Here is a 17,523-nt window from a genome sequence, read left to right on the forward strand (position 1 = left end):
AAGGCTTATTCAGGTACATTGGTGTACATTTGAGGCCAGCCTAGCCCACACGGTGATTTCCTGGCCAGCTAGGGAAACAGAGTGAAATGCCATCTGAAAATAAATAAATAAATGCCTCTTTAAAAGAGGGAGAATCAGTTTTTAGAAATATGAATCCTTTTTTTTGCTTCCTTCTCTGTGATACCAAAGAAGCAAGCCGCTTTACTCATACTGAAAAAAGTGGAATGAATTGACCCTAGTAAAGGTTGGTGGCTGTCTTGAAACAGGATGCTGTACTTCCAAGCCTCCCAAGGATGAGTACCAAGGATGGGTTGAACTTGCCTTTTCTGTGTCTGACTCATTTTTCCAGTTCTATGGGGTTGTCAAAAGAATAGTGTTCTTCTTTTTAAATAGTGTCTTTCTTCCAAAAAATTGCATTCTCAAACGAGACACTCTTTACAGAGGAGTGGCCTCACCCACCACTAAAATGTCACAGTTGCTTTAGGACAAATTGGAACTGTGCAGAGGGAACAGTGGCAACAGTGGGCAGGAGTGTGAATACAGAATGTGAGGTGAGCCCCAGGGAAGGGAGGCAGGAATGCTCTGGCCTGGTGCTCTGAAGTGGGAGTGATAGCCTCCTGAGCTGATGGGGGGCACATGATGACATGCCACCTCTTTTGATTTTCTTCTATGTCATCTTTTTCACGAGATGCTGCTGGAACCATGGTTTCCTTCCTTTATACTTAGGTTAGAAGTGAACTCAGATCTGTTGCGATACTTATGCTGTATCTACATAGGCCATCCCATTCCAGAGCCTCCTGATAGGCTCAGCTCTATAAGAATAGGATTATAACAGTGACCACCATGCAACTGCATGCCTGCTTATTGAGGAATGAGTGAAGACATACTCTGTGCTCAAATGTTTAAACTAGAAAAAAAAGAAGCAAACTTTCTGAGATATTATATATATATATATATATATATATATATTAAATGAACTAGAGAAGTATATCAAACAATATGCAACTAAATGCTATGTTATAGATTATAGACACCAGAGGAATATAAGATGGCAAAGAATATGTGAGATCAGTATAAATAGGATACAGTATGGGAAAGTTTTGTATAGGATGAGGACTTTGAAGTCTGACCTTCAATGTGCATATTTGATTGAATTGTGGGGAACAGATGCAGCTGTTCCACATAGTGGGGGTATTAAAATGAAAGGATTCCCAGAGAGATGTCAGGTGGTGTTGCCGGCTAGATGCTGTCCTTTCCAGACAGAGACACTGGTTCCCTCCCCTCCCTGTTACTTGTGAGATCTTTTAGAGTTTAGTTTCTCTCTGTATCTCTTTTAGAAGCCCAATAAAAACCTAGCACCTTGCATTTTAAGATACCGGCTTCTGTTAGAAGATCCTGTCTTAATGCACATACGAGTCCTAGACTACAGGGTTGAGAAGGAATTTAGATATTTTCCTAAGATAAAGATTAACTATCCTATGTTGGTAGCCTATTGAAAGTCGTGCTTTGTCTTCATGATGTTCAGTGATGACTGTCAGCTTGAAAGGTCCTAAAGTCAACTAGGAAACAAGCCTCCAAGCATGTCTAGGATTGAGTTAACTGAGGTGGGAAGACCCATTCAAAATGTGAATGGAACCATCAAATAGTCTGGGATCCTGGACTGAGTAAAAGGGAGAAAGGGAGCCGAGTGCCAGCATTCATCTCTGCTCTCTGACAGCAGAGGCAGTGGGACCAGTGACCTCGTGCTCCTGCTGCCATGATGGACTGTATCCCCTTGAACTATGAGCCCAAGGCAGCCTCCCCCTCCCTTACGTTGCTTTCACTGTGTAAGTAAAGGACTCCTGTTACATATACCAATATGTGTCAGATAGTTACTGTGAGATTGCACATCCACCAAGCATTTAGCTTGGTGTCAAGGTGACTTGTAGACCACAGGAGCCCTTATTTTTATATTACCATAAACAAGTGCAAGATAAGATAGTACTTTTCCCCCTTAGAAACACAAAATAGGAAGAGACATAAAAATTGGGGGAATTTACATAAGATTATCAAAATTACCATTTTGAGCAGATGTGAATTTTATATGCATGAGATGAATTCCTTGTTTTCTTCCAGCTGCTGGTATCGGTTAATCCAGCTCATTCTCTAAAAGTCATGCAGCTGTGGACAACTCTTTCTAGAAGATTCCATTATTGATACTTTTCCCCTGGCTCTTTTTGTATCTGTTGTGTTCCCAGTCTTGGCTTGCTTCTACCACCTGGGCTCCCAAGATTCCACTCTCTGGGCACAGTGATACTCTGTCCTTCCATTTCATGAAGGCCGACCAGACCTCTCTCATACTCATCCCAAATGACGGAGTCCTGGTGGTCGGTGGCATTTCTTGTGTGCCGAGCCAAGCTTAGCTCTTAGGTATCTCAAGCACTCTGTGAGCTTTTCTCAAACTGAGTGATGAGTTGGGTCTGTTTGTTCCTTGTCTTGAAAAAGCTTGTGGCCTTCCTCAAAAAAAAAAAAAAAAATCAGCACTTTCCTTCTGTTTTCTGATCCAGGGGAACAATCAGATCTTTCTTGCTACTTCTGCTTCTCAGTGAGGGCAGGGCAAAGGCATCTGAGTAGGCGCTGTTTGCCTTGCAGTTGACACCAACTGCAGATTCCTGTCAAATGTCGACAGACATCTCTTTAGAAAGTGTTTTTCCCCAACCAGAAGTGACCTTAAGGTTGATAGTTTAATGTTTTTGAAAATCTATTAAATACTAACCTATATCTGTATGTAGAATCGTTTAGCAATTTCAAGATGATATGCGCCAGACGAGATAAATTAAACCTGGCCCATCTTCAGTGGTTTGAAAAACATAATGTATGTAGATAGCATGGTCCATGTGTGTGTGTGTGTGTGTGTGTGTGTGTGTGTGTGTGTGTGTGTGTTATTTAAAGCATGGAGAAGCAGATCTCCTGGCCTGCTGCTTCTCCTTCTAGTGGTGACAGATTCTTAAGGTAAACGGAGAATCACATGCATAACATATGTGGCACTGGGTCATAGTGCCAGGACACAAATACACTGGTTTTCCAGGCTTGCATCCAGTTAGAAGCCTGGAGCCAGAAAATCTCTGACCATCCCAGAATAGTCCCAGGAAGGTCCTTGGACATCACCATTTAGATGATAGAGGCCAGGTGATGAGCTGGAGCTTGGGTCTCAGGCTGGTTCTTACCCTTCTGCCTTATGCTGCCTTATGTCCTTGACTGCTCTCTGCCAGTTTGTCAAGGCAGTGGTTCAGGGGAGCAGCCGGTAGCTAGGTAGACTTTTGTGGCTAAACCATGTGATTCTGAAGCCAGGAATCTGCCACCTCTTGCCTCTGGTCTTGGGGCCGAGTCAGGCGGTGAGGTTAGTTTGGATGGAGTTCTTGGGGAAGGGGAAGCCAACTCCTGGCTTAGCCTCTTGCAAACCCTTCTGTGTGCTCATTCATTCCCATCCAGGACTCTGTTTTTGTTTGTTTGTTTTCGCCCTTGAAAAAACTTTCCAGTGGGAGGACGGAAGACCTATCTTCTGAGCTGTAACCAAAGGGACAGACGCACGAGTCAGAAGGCACATTTGCCAGCAAGCGTGTGTTTTAGAAGCAAAGCCCTGATTCTATCAGGGCTGGTTACGACTGCCAGCTTTGAGCTCATTTCCTTGGATGTGATGCCATTAATACAGAAATAACAAGCATTCAGGATGGAGAAGCCAGACTTGAGTTAATTAAAGCAGCTTTGGGACTTTCCCTTGATTACAGATAGTCTTTGTATGTTACAGAACTATAAGAAGACTTTATAGAAAAATATAAGGTGCCTGTTACATTACCACTGTTAAAAATTCATTTTTAAAAGATATCTTTAAAATAGCCCCTTCTTTCTCTTGGTTCATATAAAGAGTTTTTAGTTGAGTTGCAGCCTTCTCTCTCTCTCTCTCTCTCTCTCTCTCTCTCTCTCTCTCTCTCTCTCTCTCTCTCAATTTCCCCTGAATATTTTGCTAGTGGTGGCTTGATTCGGGCAAAGAGTATGTATTTAAACTAAGCTTTTGAGCATGGATTGCACAGATAATGCATTTATTTTAGAACAACATTTGTTTTCCACTCTTGGCACTCTGAATAGCTGGCTGGTTGGGGACAGTACAGTCTTGGCTGCTCTGGAGCTGACTGAACTGCCTCCTGCCCTGAAGGATTCCAGGAAGTGCTAACCTTCTGAATAATGAACAGTTGGTACAGGACAGAAAGGGAATAGAAATGGCAGTTTGGATTGTTCTGCCATGAACTTGAAAGTCTTAAGTACTTAGTTTCTTCTTATGGGTCAGAAACTCTAAATTCTGAGAGACCACCCTTAGTAAATATGGCTCTAAGGCCACTGATGGCATGGGGAGAGGATTGGCCCAGCTCAAGGATTCCACCTCACTTGCATCCTGGCACTGGGATCCTTGCGAGCCACTTACCTTCAGCCTTTGTGAAGGGAACTATGTCGATGCTACCTAAGTTCACCGTGATGGTTAAATGCTATCATTCATGTCAAGCAGCAATGATGCCTGATAAACATTAATCATGGTAACCGTATGACAGCCATTATTGAACCATACTGACTACCAGGATGTAAGTTCTTAACCGTCATTTCAGGGGGAACTGTATAGAAAATACCTTAGCAATCTGAGAAGTCTCTGTTAGCCATGGATAACAAAAATATTACTGAGACGTGATATGCCAGTTACCTAATCCTGGGTGTAGTAGTTAATGCTGGTGGATGGCACCCTGTTAGCATTATGCATTGAGTTAAACGGGCTTCAGTGGTGCTCTTAGATCATCAAGTCCAAAGGGACACTTTCTGTGTTTCAACGTCTACAAATCAAGGCTGCTCTGACGGTCCACAGTGGGTCATGTTTAACGGTGTGTTTTCTTTCTTAGTAGTGCCTGAAATAACACAGCTTGAACTGGATGGCATCTTAGATTGGATAAATTATGTTCAGTTTTTTTTTTGTTCCTTTCTAGGATCCGGGCCCCGCTTTTAGTTGCTCTGTTCTAGTGGTTGGAAACATGAGTGTTCTCAAGAGGCTCCTTCATCAGTATTTAGCTGCAAATTTGTTTTTCTAGCTTTAGATAGTTTTCTATAACTTAATATGTTTGGAGAAGGAAGCTAAGAATCAGTAGTCCTGCCAGTATTTTATATATTAATATCATAAAACACAACTACCATGGCGTATTAATGTATTTAGTAGTGTTAGAGTGAATGTCAAATGAAAAAATCTAGCTTATTCCTTATTATTCCTTGATAATGTTAGACTGTCTGGTTTTATAGACTCCAATAAACATGTGAGTGCACACACATACACATGCACACACACATATACACATATCATATACACACAATACCATATATATATATGGTATATATATATAACATACATACACATGTATGACCAAACAGACATATATACACATATATGTAAAACCTCTGTATAATAGAGACTTTGGTTATTTTCATTCATCATATTTCTTAAAGGAATTCAATTCAAACTTGTTGGTGTGATTACAAGATGTTTAAAAATCCATTAATATTAATGTGGTGGTTATTTTCTGCGTGTTTCTCTTATTGACAGTGTTTTTGAGCATTGCTTGTCTCTGTTTTCTGTGATACTGAGGGTCAAACCCCGAGCCTGTGAAAGCCATGCAAGGCTTCCTCAGTTTGTCTAACCCCTAGGGCTTTTCAGTTTCACTTGTCTCACTAATTTGGCCTAGGCAGGGCTTGAACTTGCGATCCCGTGCACCACCACGACTGACCTGCCTAGGGGTTTTAAAGCCAGCCTCAAGGCATAAGTTTAAAGTCTCAACTGTTTGAGAGGCTGAGGCAGGGTCTTTCTGCCTGTAGTGAGTTCAAAAATGGACTGAACAAGACCCTGACTTGACATAGAGAAAGGACCGAGCGTGGGCTGTGGCTCAGCAGTGGACTATTTCACTTGCACCTAGGAAGCTCTGTTGAATCCTCAGTACAGAAAAAGAATACATTTACCTTGATAGTATGCTCTTTCCAACTTGTTCTATGATTGTCCATCATCAGAAAACTCCAGAATAATTATGAGTATTTCAAAATACCCCATTCTCCAAAAGAAAAGGTCCATTTTTCTCACTAGATACTATTGTAAAATCTTTTAGAAGTTCGAAAGGTTTTGGCTTAAAATTCTATTTTTTAATTAAAAACTTTTACATTCATTTATTTTATGTGTATGTATATACAAATATATGTATACTTGCATGTGTGTATGTGTGTGTCTGTATGCATGTATGTATATATGTACGTGTGTATGTATGTATGTATGTATATATGTATGAATGTCTGTATGCATGTATGTATGTGTGTCTGTCTGTATGTGTATACGTATGTGTGTCTGTATGCCTGAGGGCACAAGTGTGTCATTGTGTGCCTACGGGTGCCAAGAACAACTTGAAGGAGGTGGTGTTCTCCTTGGAGATGTTTTATGAAGTATTTAATAATGCCCATTCTGAAAACCAATAGTAACTTTCATCTAAAAACCTTTTGAAGTTTATGAAATGTTTTATACACACTAAAAACTTAACTTTAGTCTTTTACATAAAACTTTTACTAAAAATAAATAAATAAATCCCAGAGTCATTGACTTGCTGTCTTTGGCACAAGTCTTCCAGATGCGTTTAGTTTAACCTTTCACTTATTTTTATTGAGCAACCAAGATAAGAGGTTGAAAATTTTGGAGCCAACACTAGCGTCAGTCCCCCATGAGGATGGTGTGAAACCACACTGATTGTTTTCCAATTGTACAGTATTTATACCATATCAAAGTGTGTGTAAGGAATTGGGAAAAGTCCCTCCAAAATGTAAGCACATTTAAAGAAAATAAACACTATAACATTTTCTATTTTCTTGGGGTTGTACATTTCTATTTTTATTGTTTTAGTTAGCATAAAATAATGGGCTTCATAATGACATTTTATACATACACTGGGCATGGTTCCTATGTCTCCTCCTCTATTTCTATCTGCCACCATCTCCCCACCCCCGCACTGGTCTATTTAGTCCACTTTTGTCTTTATGCCACATACACATATGGCATAGATGTGTGTGTGTGTGCGCGTGCGCACGTGCTTGTGTATATAAATGTGTAAATTGTATATTTTAATTTATATACTAAGATATACATTTATATGTACATAGGCATATATACAACCTTGCATATATATATATATATATATATATATATATATACACCTTAAATATTTTAACTTTACCCTGAATAGCAGTAATTTTCACACATCACTGCTGTATAGCAGGTCTTGTGTGTTTGTTTGTTGTCTTCTTTGACAGTACGTGGGATCAAACAAACCCAGGGCTTCCTGAATGCTAGGTACCCACTCCCACAGAGCAATGTCCCCTGCCTGCTCAGCACCTGATTTCCAGTGACTATGTAGTGTGCTACTTCCCTTTATGGTCCTAAGTAATTCATTCAACCATTCCTCATCTGTTGAACATTTAGGTTGAGATGCAATTTATTTTTAAGTATTATAAAAATAAAAGCAGGCAGCCGGCACCCGTGAGGCACTACTGTGAGAGTACTCTGGGGGCGTGGCAGTGAATGAAGTCAAGGAGACCCCTTAGTGGGAGAGCAGGGGAGGGAAGGCTGACCTTCCCAGCTGTCAGAACGAAAGAGAAGAAATGGCTGGCTATAAGCCTCAAGGAAAAACTCTACCGTGTTCAGAGCCACAGGCCCCTGTGCCCAACTTTGTTTTATAATACTTGATTGTAGGACCAGGGAAGAGGTGAGGGTGTGCGGGAAGAGGAAGACTTGGAGAGTGAGCGTGCTGGTGCTCGCTTGTTCAGACTCACAAATGTCTCTTTCCAACAAAGTAGACTCTAACATAGAGCTGCTTGGAAACAGGAAATAGTTTCCGTGGGCAGCCCGCCTGTTGGCCTGAAAAATTACTGTTAAGGAAGTATAGCCTTTGCTTCTTAGAACTTTCGAGGCCTTGGTTTATTCAAGAGGAAACAAAAATCTTTTTCAGGCAGCCTCTGAGGAAACTGAATCGAATGGTCAAGAGGATGAGGATGGTGAAGAGAGGTCAGGGACCCGGGATACGGAGCCGGACTCTGCAGGTTTGTTTCATAGCGGGATAGTTTTCAGGTAAACCTTGGTGACCTGTGATAGAAAGATGCCAAGTTTTCCTGCTAAGCTGAAGGGGAGTATTGGGCTCTGTGTGGTTGTGTTGCCACCTAGAGGCTGTGCAGAGAAATTCTGACTGTGACACTAATGTTCCTGTGAGAACAGAAAGCCAGACTTTATGTCCCTGTGCGAGTGTACTCATGATATTTTATTTCCTAAAAATAAAATAATCTCCATTTAAAAATACTTAATTCCTTTATAGAAATAGTTCGAACCCTGGGTTGTCCTAGGTGCTTTGTGGTAACTATGATAAACACCAACTTGGGGGAAGAAAGAAAAGGGTTTGTTTTACTCCCCGATCACAGTCTATCCATCAAAGGGGGTCAGGGGCAGGAGCTCAAGCTGGGAACCTGGAGGCAGGAACGGAAGCAGAGACCATGGAGCGACACTGCTTCCTGTCTCCCCTAGCTTGCTCAGCTACCTTTCCTATGCAGCCAGGCCCGCCTGTATGGGGATGGCACCCCTAAGCCCTCACACATTAACTGGCAATCAAGAACACGTCCCAAGGACACGCCCACAAGCCAATCTGTTAATGAAACGTTCCCAAGTTGACAACGAGGATTAACCATCCTCAAGGTCACATTCTTGTAGCAGACTGACACAGTTGTAGAGAAGGCATACACCGAAATAGACATAACAATTGTGGTGTGGCTTGTTAGGAGCATATGTAAGGCCCTAGATATTTTGATAAGATTTTTTACACATTTCTTTTTGTTAAATATGCAAACTCTTCTTCCCAACACCAGATTATTCTTAAATGGCATTTTTAAAATGCCATCACTAAAAGCAATGGCATAAGATTTTCCAGCTAGACTAGGCCTCCACATGGTTACACCCCCTTGTGGGGTGATCTTTCCACCCCCCCCCCCAGTTCCACCCCCTAAAGTGTATCTAATTCTCTAGATATCAGAGAACAGTTTGTTTCTCAGCATTATATCTGTCTGGCCCTCAATCCCAGACACTTTCCAGTTAAGAAATGTAGTTTGAAAAAGGAAAGGTCTTGGGGAGGTGGCTCAGTGGGCAGAGTGCTTGCTGCATACAGCTGAGAGCCCTGGCAACTTCGAGAGCCCTGAGCACCATGCCTGGATCCCCGGCACTAGTGGCGCAGAGACAGGAGGGTCCCAGGGCCCTGCTGACCAACCAGGCTCCCTGGAGAAAGGGAGCTGCGCTTTCAGTGAGAAATTCTGCCTCAGAAAATAAGGTGAGGCTATAGAGGAAGAAGACATGGTAGAGGAAGTCGGCCTGTGGCATGCAGGTGAGCACGGCGGCATACACAACAGGGAAAACTTAGTCACTCAGTCACAAGCCCAGATGGGTTTGTGGACATTCTGTTACCCACTCCACCGTCATTAAATATTTTGTGTCACATGCTGCTCAGGTGTGCGTGACTGTTAGGAGCAGCCTTTCATAGTAGGGCAGTTTGATGAGAATCCTGCCATCCTGGGCCCTTTGCTGTGTGTTCTCCTGTTGTGAGCCAGCTTGCCATCAGGAAATGGGGTGTGGGGGGAGGAGGGACTGGCCATTGTGACTTTGAAAGAAAATGCTCCTTTGTGTGATTTCCTTTTTCTTCTGTTTCCACCTGTGACTACCCTCCAGAGCCACCACATTTTACGACAACCGTGACTCGGTGCAGCCCAACGGTGGCCTTGATGGAGTTTTCACCCAACCCACAGCTGAAGAATGAGGTGCCAGAAGAACAAGACCAGAAGAAGCCAGAAAATGAAATGAGTGGGAAGGTGGAGTTAGTGTTGTCACAGAAGGTGAGGTCATGATGTGGGAGGAGTTAAACCAGAGGTTAAAGGGCTTCAGGCAGCCGTAAGACACTGCTTCCGGGGCAGCCAGCAGGTGTGAGGTCTGGCTTTCTTACTTGTCTTCAATCTATAGTTCTCTCTAAAATCTTATCTATATTGAATGTTCATTACACACACACACACACACACACACGCACACACACACACCATGGTTGCACATTGTAAAGAGATACCATGACCAAGGCAACTTATAAAAGAAAGCATTAAATTGGGGACTTGCTTACAGTTTCAGAGGAAGCATCCATGATTATCTTGGTGAGAAGTGTGGGATCAGGTAGGCAGGCATCATTCTGAAGCAGTAGCCAAGATCTTACATCTGATCTACAAACAGGAAGCAGACAGAGACAAAAAGGGAGACAGAAAGGGAGACAGAGAGACACACAGAGACAGGGAGACACAGAGACAGACAGATAGGGAGACTAGGCCTGGCTGTGGGCTTTTGATACCTTAAAGTGGACACCCCAAGTGACACACCTCCTGTAACAAAACCACACCTCCTAATCCTTCCCAAAACTACTCCATCAGCTAGGGAAGAAGCATTCAAATACCTGAGCCTGTAGAGTCCCTTCTTGTATGTGGGGAGAGAGGGAAATAAAGACATTTGCATTACAAATATTTTAAATACCATAGGATGCGTAAACACATGTATTAAGTATGCAAACCAATGGAACGAGAGCCAGGGAGAGAACTGAAGCACGCCATTCTGTGTTAGCAGCTCCCCCAGCATTTACAATTTTCATTTAATCTTAAAGATACTTACTTTTATTTAAATGTGAGCATGTGGCTGAGTCCTGTTAAATTTGAGTTTTAGCTTGCTGTGGGTGGACTTGCTGGTTTTGTTTCTTAATCTGACATCTTATAAATATTCTCTTTCCATTTGTGTACCTACTTCTTAGCAATGATATTATCTGAAACCACTGGATAAAATAACAAGCAGCTTATGATACAATGGCCTCTTGTATTAAATGTCTTTCATACTTAGAGTCTTATTTATAGTAGTTGGTTTTTTTGTTTTGTTTTGTTTTGTTTTGTTTTTTTTAATACCAAGTCTAAAACCTCTACCATCATCTCAGTGGTTGATTGCTAAAGAACTTTAAAACTATGGAGTACATTCCAGACCAGGTGGGCAGACTCTCTGGACACATGGTCCCCACGTCTGTAAAAGCTCTAGGTGATCCGAATGACTCCCAAAATGGAGCCAGGCCTTGTACAGTAGTCAGATTATTTATGGCAATGTTCCACCCTTAAAAGTCAACCTAAATACAGATTTGACCTTCAAGTGGAAAATTTAACCACTTAGTTCTGGTTTTACTCAGCCACATTAATTGTGCACCTATGATGTGCCAAGTGCCATACTAGACCCTGGATATTTGATAGGGAACAGGACACAGCACCTAGCCTCACAGAGCTGAGTGGAGTGTTCTTGGAAGAGCCTCTAAGACGCCTGTTGACTGATGCATCTTGAGTATTTCAGATCTCAGCTATTCCATGTCTTTATACAGAGAGGATTACTGAACAATCTGGAGGTCCACAGAAGATAATGGAGTCACAGGTCTCGAAGTAGGGTGGGCAGGCAGGGTTCCTGTCTTTGCCAGTTGTACCTTATCTATGTGCTTGTAATCATTACTTACAGATTATTCTAAACTCCATACTTTCACATAAGTCTAACCTGAAAGGGAAACGCTGTAACATTGCTAGAATTTAGATCAAACCAAACAAAACGACTGCGGTAACTTAGTGACTTCCCTACCATTCCTCGCCTCTGTCCCTGCATCAGTGTGAGCCATCTTTGGACTGCTAGCTTCATGCCCAAGCACTGTGGGGAAAAGCACTCTCAGGGGTCCCCAAGTTGTTTATCTGCTTTATTTGTTTTTCTGTCATGTCTGGTTAGTAAACACGAGTCTCAGAGTGATTTTTTTAAAGCATAAAATATCCAGGATTCCCAGGTTGTCTTTTGTATCAAGTGCTACCATGTCTACACCTTTAAAATTCTATGGTTTCAAGTTTAGAAGCTCTGATAGTTGGTTAGCAAATGGAATGATGACCTCTAGGGTAACACTTTCCACACCTACCCTCCCTGTAACACCCTCCCTCTCTTTCTCCCTTTCTTCCTCCCTCTCTCCCCTTTCTTGTTCTTAGATAACAGTGATCACTATGCTAACAACAGCTTTGATTTTTCTGATTTCACCTGGAGACAATATCTTTGTAAAAGCAAAGCACCTGGCTGACATCTCTGCTATGTTTAACTCTTTCATTTGCAGGCAGTTTTTTATCTGAGCCCCCTTCTTGTCAGTCTACACCACTCAGGAGGGATCCTCTATGACCTTAAGACTGGAAGGTCAGGAGGGCTAGAGAAGAGACTCAGTGGTTAAGAGTACTGAGCTTAGTTCCCGGCATCCATAGCAGGTGGATCACAGCCACCCATAACTCCATCCCTAGAGAGACCTAATACCTGTGGCCTTCGTGTGTGTGTGTGTGTGTGTGTGTGTGTGTGTGTGTGTGTGTGTTCTGAGCACACACACACGAAAGAGAAAGAGAGAGTTGTAAGTAAAAATAAATATTTAGAACAGTAAAAGACTAGCATATTATGAACTTGTGAAAATTAGACCTGTATGCTGCATGCTGAATTCTATACGGCCATCTGGTTGAGCACAGCTGACCAAAGTGACTGTATTTTTTTTTCAGGATTCTCTTAGAATTGAATATATTCTTTATAAAGAAAAATAAAGCACAATAGAGAATAAACAAGTTATATAGCTTGAGGTCATTGACTGTCACACTAACCATGGATAACACAGCTACCAGCTAGAGAGGAAATCATAGCTGAGTCCTCTGAGAAGCAGAACGAACCCACACTTGTATAGCTCCTCTACATTTGGGTTCAGAGTGTAGATTTGGGCTTTTGTCGTAGGCACTGTTAAAATGTTTAGCAATCTGCCTCTAGCAGCAAATTGATTGACAGTAATAAGACAGCAAGAAGGTTCTTTTATTCAGAGTCCTTAGATTAGGGAGAAACAAACAAAAATAAATAGCAATGATACAAAAAAAAAAAATCTTAGAGCAAACATAAGAATTTTAATGCCTATAATCTTAGAACTATTTACCATAAGGACAAGTCATCTAATGTGGCTCACAAACTCCCCAAGGACACCCCTGTGATGCTGTTTGATTCTAGCTATTTTGGGCAATAGTTCTTTGTCAACAGGCAAAGTACATTGTGTGTTTGCATAACTTGGTGGGAGGGTGGAGTACTGTCTTTAGAATAATGCCCATTAAAAATGGCATTGTTATAAGCTTAGCCTTACAGCAAAGATGGTGTTAATCATTGTCCGTGGCTTATTACATTTCCTGACAAGTTCAGCTGGATATGATACCTAGAACAAAAGCCTAGAGTGGTGGTGCATGGCTTTAACCTCAGCACACAGGAGGCAGAGCCAGGTAGATAGTTCAGATAGCCAGGTAGGGTAGCCTGGGTTACATAGCAAGTTATAGCCAGGGATGCGTAGTAAAGCCCTTTCCAAGGAAGGAACGAAGGTGGGAGAGAGGGACAGAGGAAGGAAGGGAGGGAAGAGGAGAAAAGTGAGGGAGGAAAAGTTCCAAGTCTTCTGAGGTTGAAGAAGAGGGTTCACCACGTTTTTATCCCCTTATTTAATTTCTAAGAAAAACCAACCACTCTAATTGATTCATAAAAGTGTGAAAAGCCATTAGAAAAGAAAAACTTCTATTGTAAAATTAAATGTTTAAGTTTACCGACTTATTTAAATAGCCATGCTATAAGCTCTGTGGGTTAATTGTTGGACGTGCTTCCTAATGTTTCTATCTGTTGCTGTGGTCCAGGTGGCAAAGCCAAAATCCCCAGAACCGGAAGCAACCTTGACGTTTCCATTTCTCGACAAAATGCCTGAAACCAACCAACTACATTTGCCAAATCCCAATTCTCAAGGTAAGGGAAGGTGGCTCTCTTAGATCCTCATAGTCTGCTGGGCCCACCTGTGGTAAAATACACTTTATGTGAAAAGCCGGTTACATCCTTCACGTGCTGCTCCCTCAGCTGTGTTGTTTATCAGAGTCTGTGAACTACAAATTTCAGACTGGAAAGCTGAGATGCCTTTTCTGATTGACATCAGGAACCCCAGCTACTGAGTCTACCCTGTAACCAGGCATTACGGGTAGAACAGGGTTTGAATATGTGTTGAGACTTTCTTCAAACTTGTCTCATATGAAAACTCAACTTGTTTTCCAAAAAGCTTATCTCTTAACTTTATATTTTTGTTCTATAGTATGTCTGGGTATATATAATAAGTACTGTACTTCCTCAAATCAAAAGTTTACTTTCAAAAAATTCTGCAGAGTGAGAACATTTAATAGTTCCAAAACTGAAAAATAAAATACATGAAACATTAAAGATACACCTTCAGTATGTGTGTAATCACAAGCATACACTAAGATTATGTTTTAATATGTTTAACATGTAACATGCTTGGGTTGTATTTTAATGTGTTTATTGTATTTGTTGTATCTTAATGTTTGGTATAATGTAGGGTGGTAGCTTCTAGAAATATGGGTGTTGAGGTCCTGTGAAGGTCTTCACATAGTGCTTGCTCACACTTTGTGGACCATAGACAGGTTATGAACTCACCTTTTATTCTTTAAAAACCCAACTTCATGCCCTTTATCCTCATGGGAAACTCAGATGTCCATGCCACTGCAAAAGATCCTTAGGAATATGAATCAGGGAAGATGACAAGCCAGGAATCCTGCCATCCTTGGCATTATTTCTCAAGGTGGACAGACCCAGGCTTCACCAAAACAAGTCCTTTAGAAACAGCTAATGTTGGAGGCAGGTCTGGAAGGTTCCATGTGCTGCTTTGTTGACGTTTTCCCCATGTGTTTTAACATCTGTCAGAGAGGATGGCACGGAGTTCATTGTTCGTGGTTTATTACTAGTTCTTTTTTAATGAGTGGGCAGCTATTTAGGGTCACCATCATCATCTGAGCTTGTCTCCGTTAACTTTTCTTGATTGCTTTTGGGCGCCTCTTACCAGACCAAGGAACACTGGGTAGAAACTGAGTGGTGCACACACTAATTATTAATATAGAGGCAAATTCAGTACTCCCTCCAAAGCATTGGCCCAGAATTTTCAGGCTTACAGTCCTGAAAACAGTGAATGTAGATAAGATGTCGGCCCGGCAGTGGTGGCGCACGCCTTTAATCCCAGCACTTGGGAGGCAGAGGAAGGCGGATTTCTGAGTTCGAGGCCAGCCTGGTCTACAGAGTAACTTTCAGGACAGCCAGTGCTACACAGAGAAACCCTGTCTCGAAAAAAACAAAACAAAACAAAACAAAAAAAAAGAAGATAAGATCTCACAGCTGTGTCAACCGATCGGCCATGTTGAGACATTGTCATTACATTATGTTTCTAGCACTTTATAACTATGTAAATAAGAAATATAGTTAGGATAAGTATGTAAAACATATCAATTTGTCTTGATGCCTCATATATTTATATATCCCGCAAGACACTCTGGTTTTGAGAAATTGCTATTGAATTGAAGAAATTTACTTCATGCTTTATCAGGGTTGAATAATTTAAAAAATAAAATTTCGTAGTGCTGGAGTATTTTAAATGCCTCAAAGGAAAACTGGATTTGGCAGGCACTTGTTCTGTTATGATGTGTGGTTCTTGAACACTATGATTTTAAGCGTGAGCACTGGAGACAGAACACCTTCACATCCTTGGCTCATCAAGCTCCATGGTCTTCCCCTCTCAGTTTTCCCCAAGATCTAACCTCAGTCATGTACAAATAACCACACTAGGGTTTTTATGAGAATTGGATTTATTATTGTAGAGTAATGGCAATAAGGGTGGGCGTGTACAGCCACTAGCGCTAGGCAGGAATAATAAACTCTTCTTGAATGCTTTCCTTTAAAAAAAAATTAAAAAAAGAAAGAAAGAAAGCATTGACAAGACAGTGACAGGGTTTGAAATAGTATGTGCCAGAGCCTGCAGGACTGGCACCCAGCCCTCAAGGTCTGGTCCTATAGATCTGGCCAGATGCTCGATCTGTACTTGCAGCAACTTCTTGTGTCCAAGTAATGCCGATGCGGCATCCCAGGAATCCCGACCTGAAAGCCACTAACTTGATCTATTTATTTAAATGGTGTCTCTGGACTTAGCACATGGATATGCCACAGACTGTAATGCTTATTTAGACTACCGCGTGCCTGTCTTTCTGGAAGCCAGAGACCTCCAATAAACGTAACCTTTGAAGGCATGATTGTCTTTAGTTGGAGTGTGGTGAAAGAAGTCGTGGGTTATGGCCCAGATACAAGAAGTCAGTACACACTTAAGTGACTAACACGAATTCCAGCATCCAGTCCAAAGGAACCAGAAGCCCAGGAGCCACACCTCATAAATTCTCTCTCCCCCCAGAAACTGGTGTCTCCTCAATTTCTTTAAAGTCATCTATTTATAGATGCTAACACAGGCCACTGAAGCTCTTCCTGTCAACCTGGAAAAGGTTCCACAGGTCCCCTGAGCACACACGCGTGCGTCAATACAGTCATTAAACACTCTGGAACCTCTCATAAAACACAGTTAGAGCTGACAGAGTTTCTTTGTCAAAGTTGTTTCTATAAAACATGGGCTTTAACCTGCACTGTTCATTGCTCCAGGAATGGAAGTAGCCGAGCCCAGTGCATAGGGAGCAAATGCTTGCCAGAACTTCTGTGCGCTTGGCACCTCCGGCTGTCACAGACTTGTGCCTGTCTGTTGGAAAGGAAGTGAGCCGCAGACTCCCCCCTTTCGTTGATGTGTGCCTTTTAGATTTTCCTAGGGTTGCTCCAGCATGGCATATTACTGTGACATCTTGACCTTTAATTCTTAAAAAAAAAAAAAAAATCCCTACTAAGTACAGGCATTAAAAACTTTCACTCAGCACCCACAGAACAAGAACAGAGACTGGCCAGTTCTATGGCCCATTGTCCACATTGTTGTCAGGTTTTATGTGTATTCTGGTGAGATGTTTCACATGTTAGGTTCAGAGATGGTCAGTCCCTGGGTCAACGCCAACTGACCCTTCCTTGACATACGGGATGTGTTCTGCTCAGTTCTCACCCAGTTTCATGGATTTCTGTTTGTTCTATTTTGCCATCTGATCTAGAGCTGCCTGGCAGTGCCCCGCTGAGAGTTCAGAACTCTTGGCGACGGTCCCAGTTTTTCTCCCAGTCAGGTAAACAACATCCCGGGTCGCTGCCTTTTCTTTAGGTAAAAATCCATGTTGGGGCAACCAATGGCGTTTGGCATCTGTCTTCCTTTCTGATTTTAGATAATTTTTTAAAAGAGAGATGCTTGTTTGTGACACACAGTTAGCAATGAGGTTGCTCCTTGATATCAGCACCTGTTGTACTAAAATTGGGAGGAATTTCATCAGGAGAACTATATATTGATTTTAAGATGCCAGAGGAATAACACCATCCATATCCACCTGGCTTTTTACCCCCAC

At 41.9% G+C, this 17,523-nt stretch overlaps 1 protein-coding gene across 20 annotated transcripts in view; it reads left to right on the forward strand.

Moving 5' to 3' along the window:
* The window catches only part of Limch1 (LIM and calponin homology domains 1), a 296,994-nt gene that overhangs the window by 255,348 nt on the left and 24,123 nt on the right, over positions 1–17,523 (forward strand). For 15 of the 20 annotated variants that reach the window (XM_076938610.1, XM_076938598.1, XM_076938601.1 and 12 more), the window contains 3 exons: positions 8,049–8,139; positions 9,803–9,966; positions 13,855–13,960. In XM_076938610.1, coding sequence (XP_076794725.1) covers positions 8,049–8,139; positions 9,803–9,966; positions 13,855–13,960 — 361 coding nt within the window. Of the gene's footprint in view, positions 1–8,048; positions 8,140–9,802; positions 9,967–13,854; positions 13,961–17,181; positions 17,251–17,523 lie in introns of all 20 variants that reach the window. The other 5 variants (XM_076938595.1, XM_076938608.1, XM_076938609.1 and 2 more) reach the window with 1 other exon arrangement.

The sequence above is a fragment of the Arvicanthis niloticus genome, chromosome 7 (assembly GCF_011762505.2).
Source record: "Arvicanthis niloticus isolate mArvNil1 chromosome 7, mArvNil1.pat.X, whole genome shotgun sequence".
Taxonomy (NCBI): Eukaryota; Metazoa; Chordata; class Mammalia; order Rodentia; family Muridae; genus Arvicanthis; species Arvicanthis niloticus.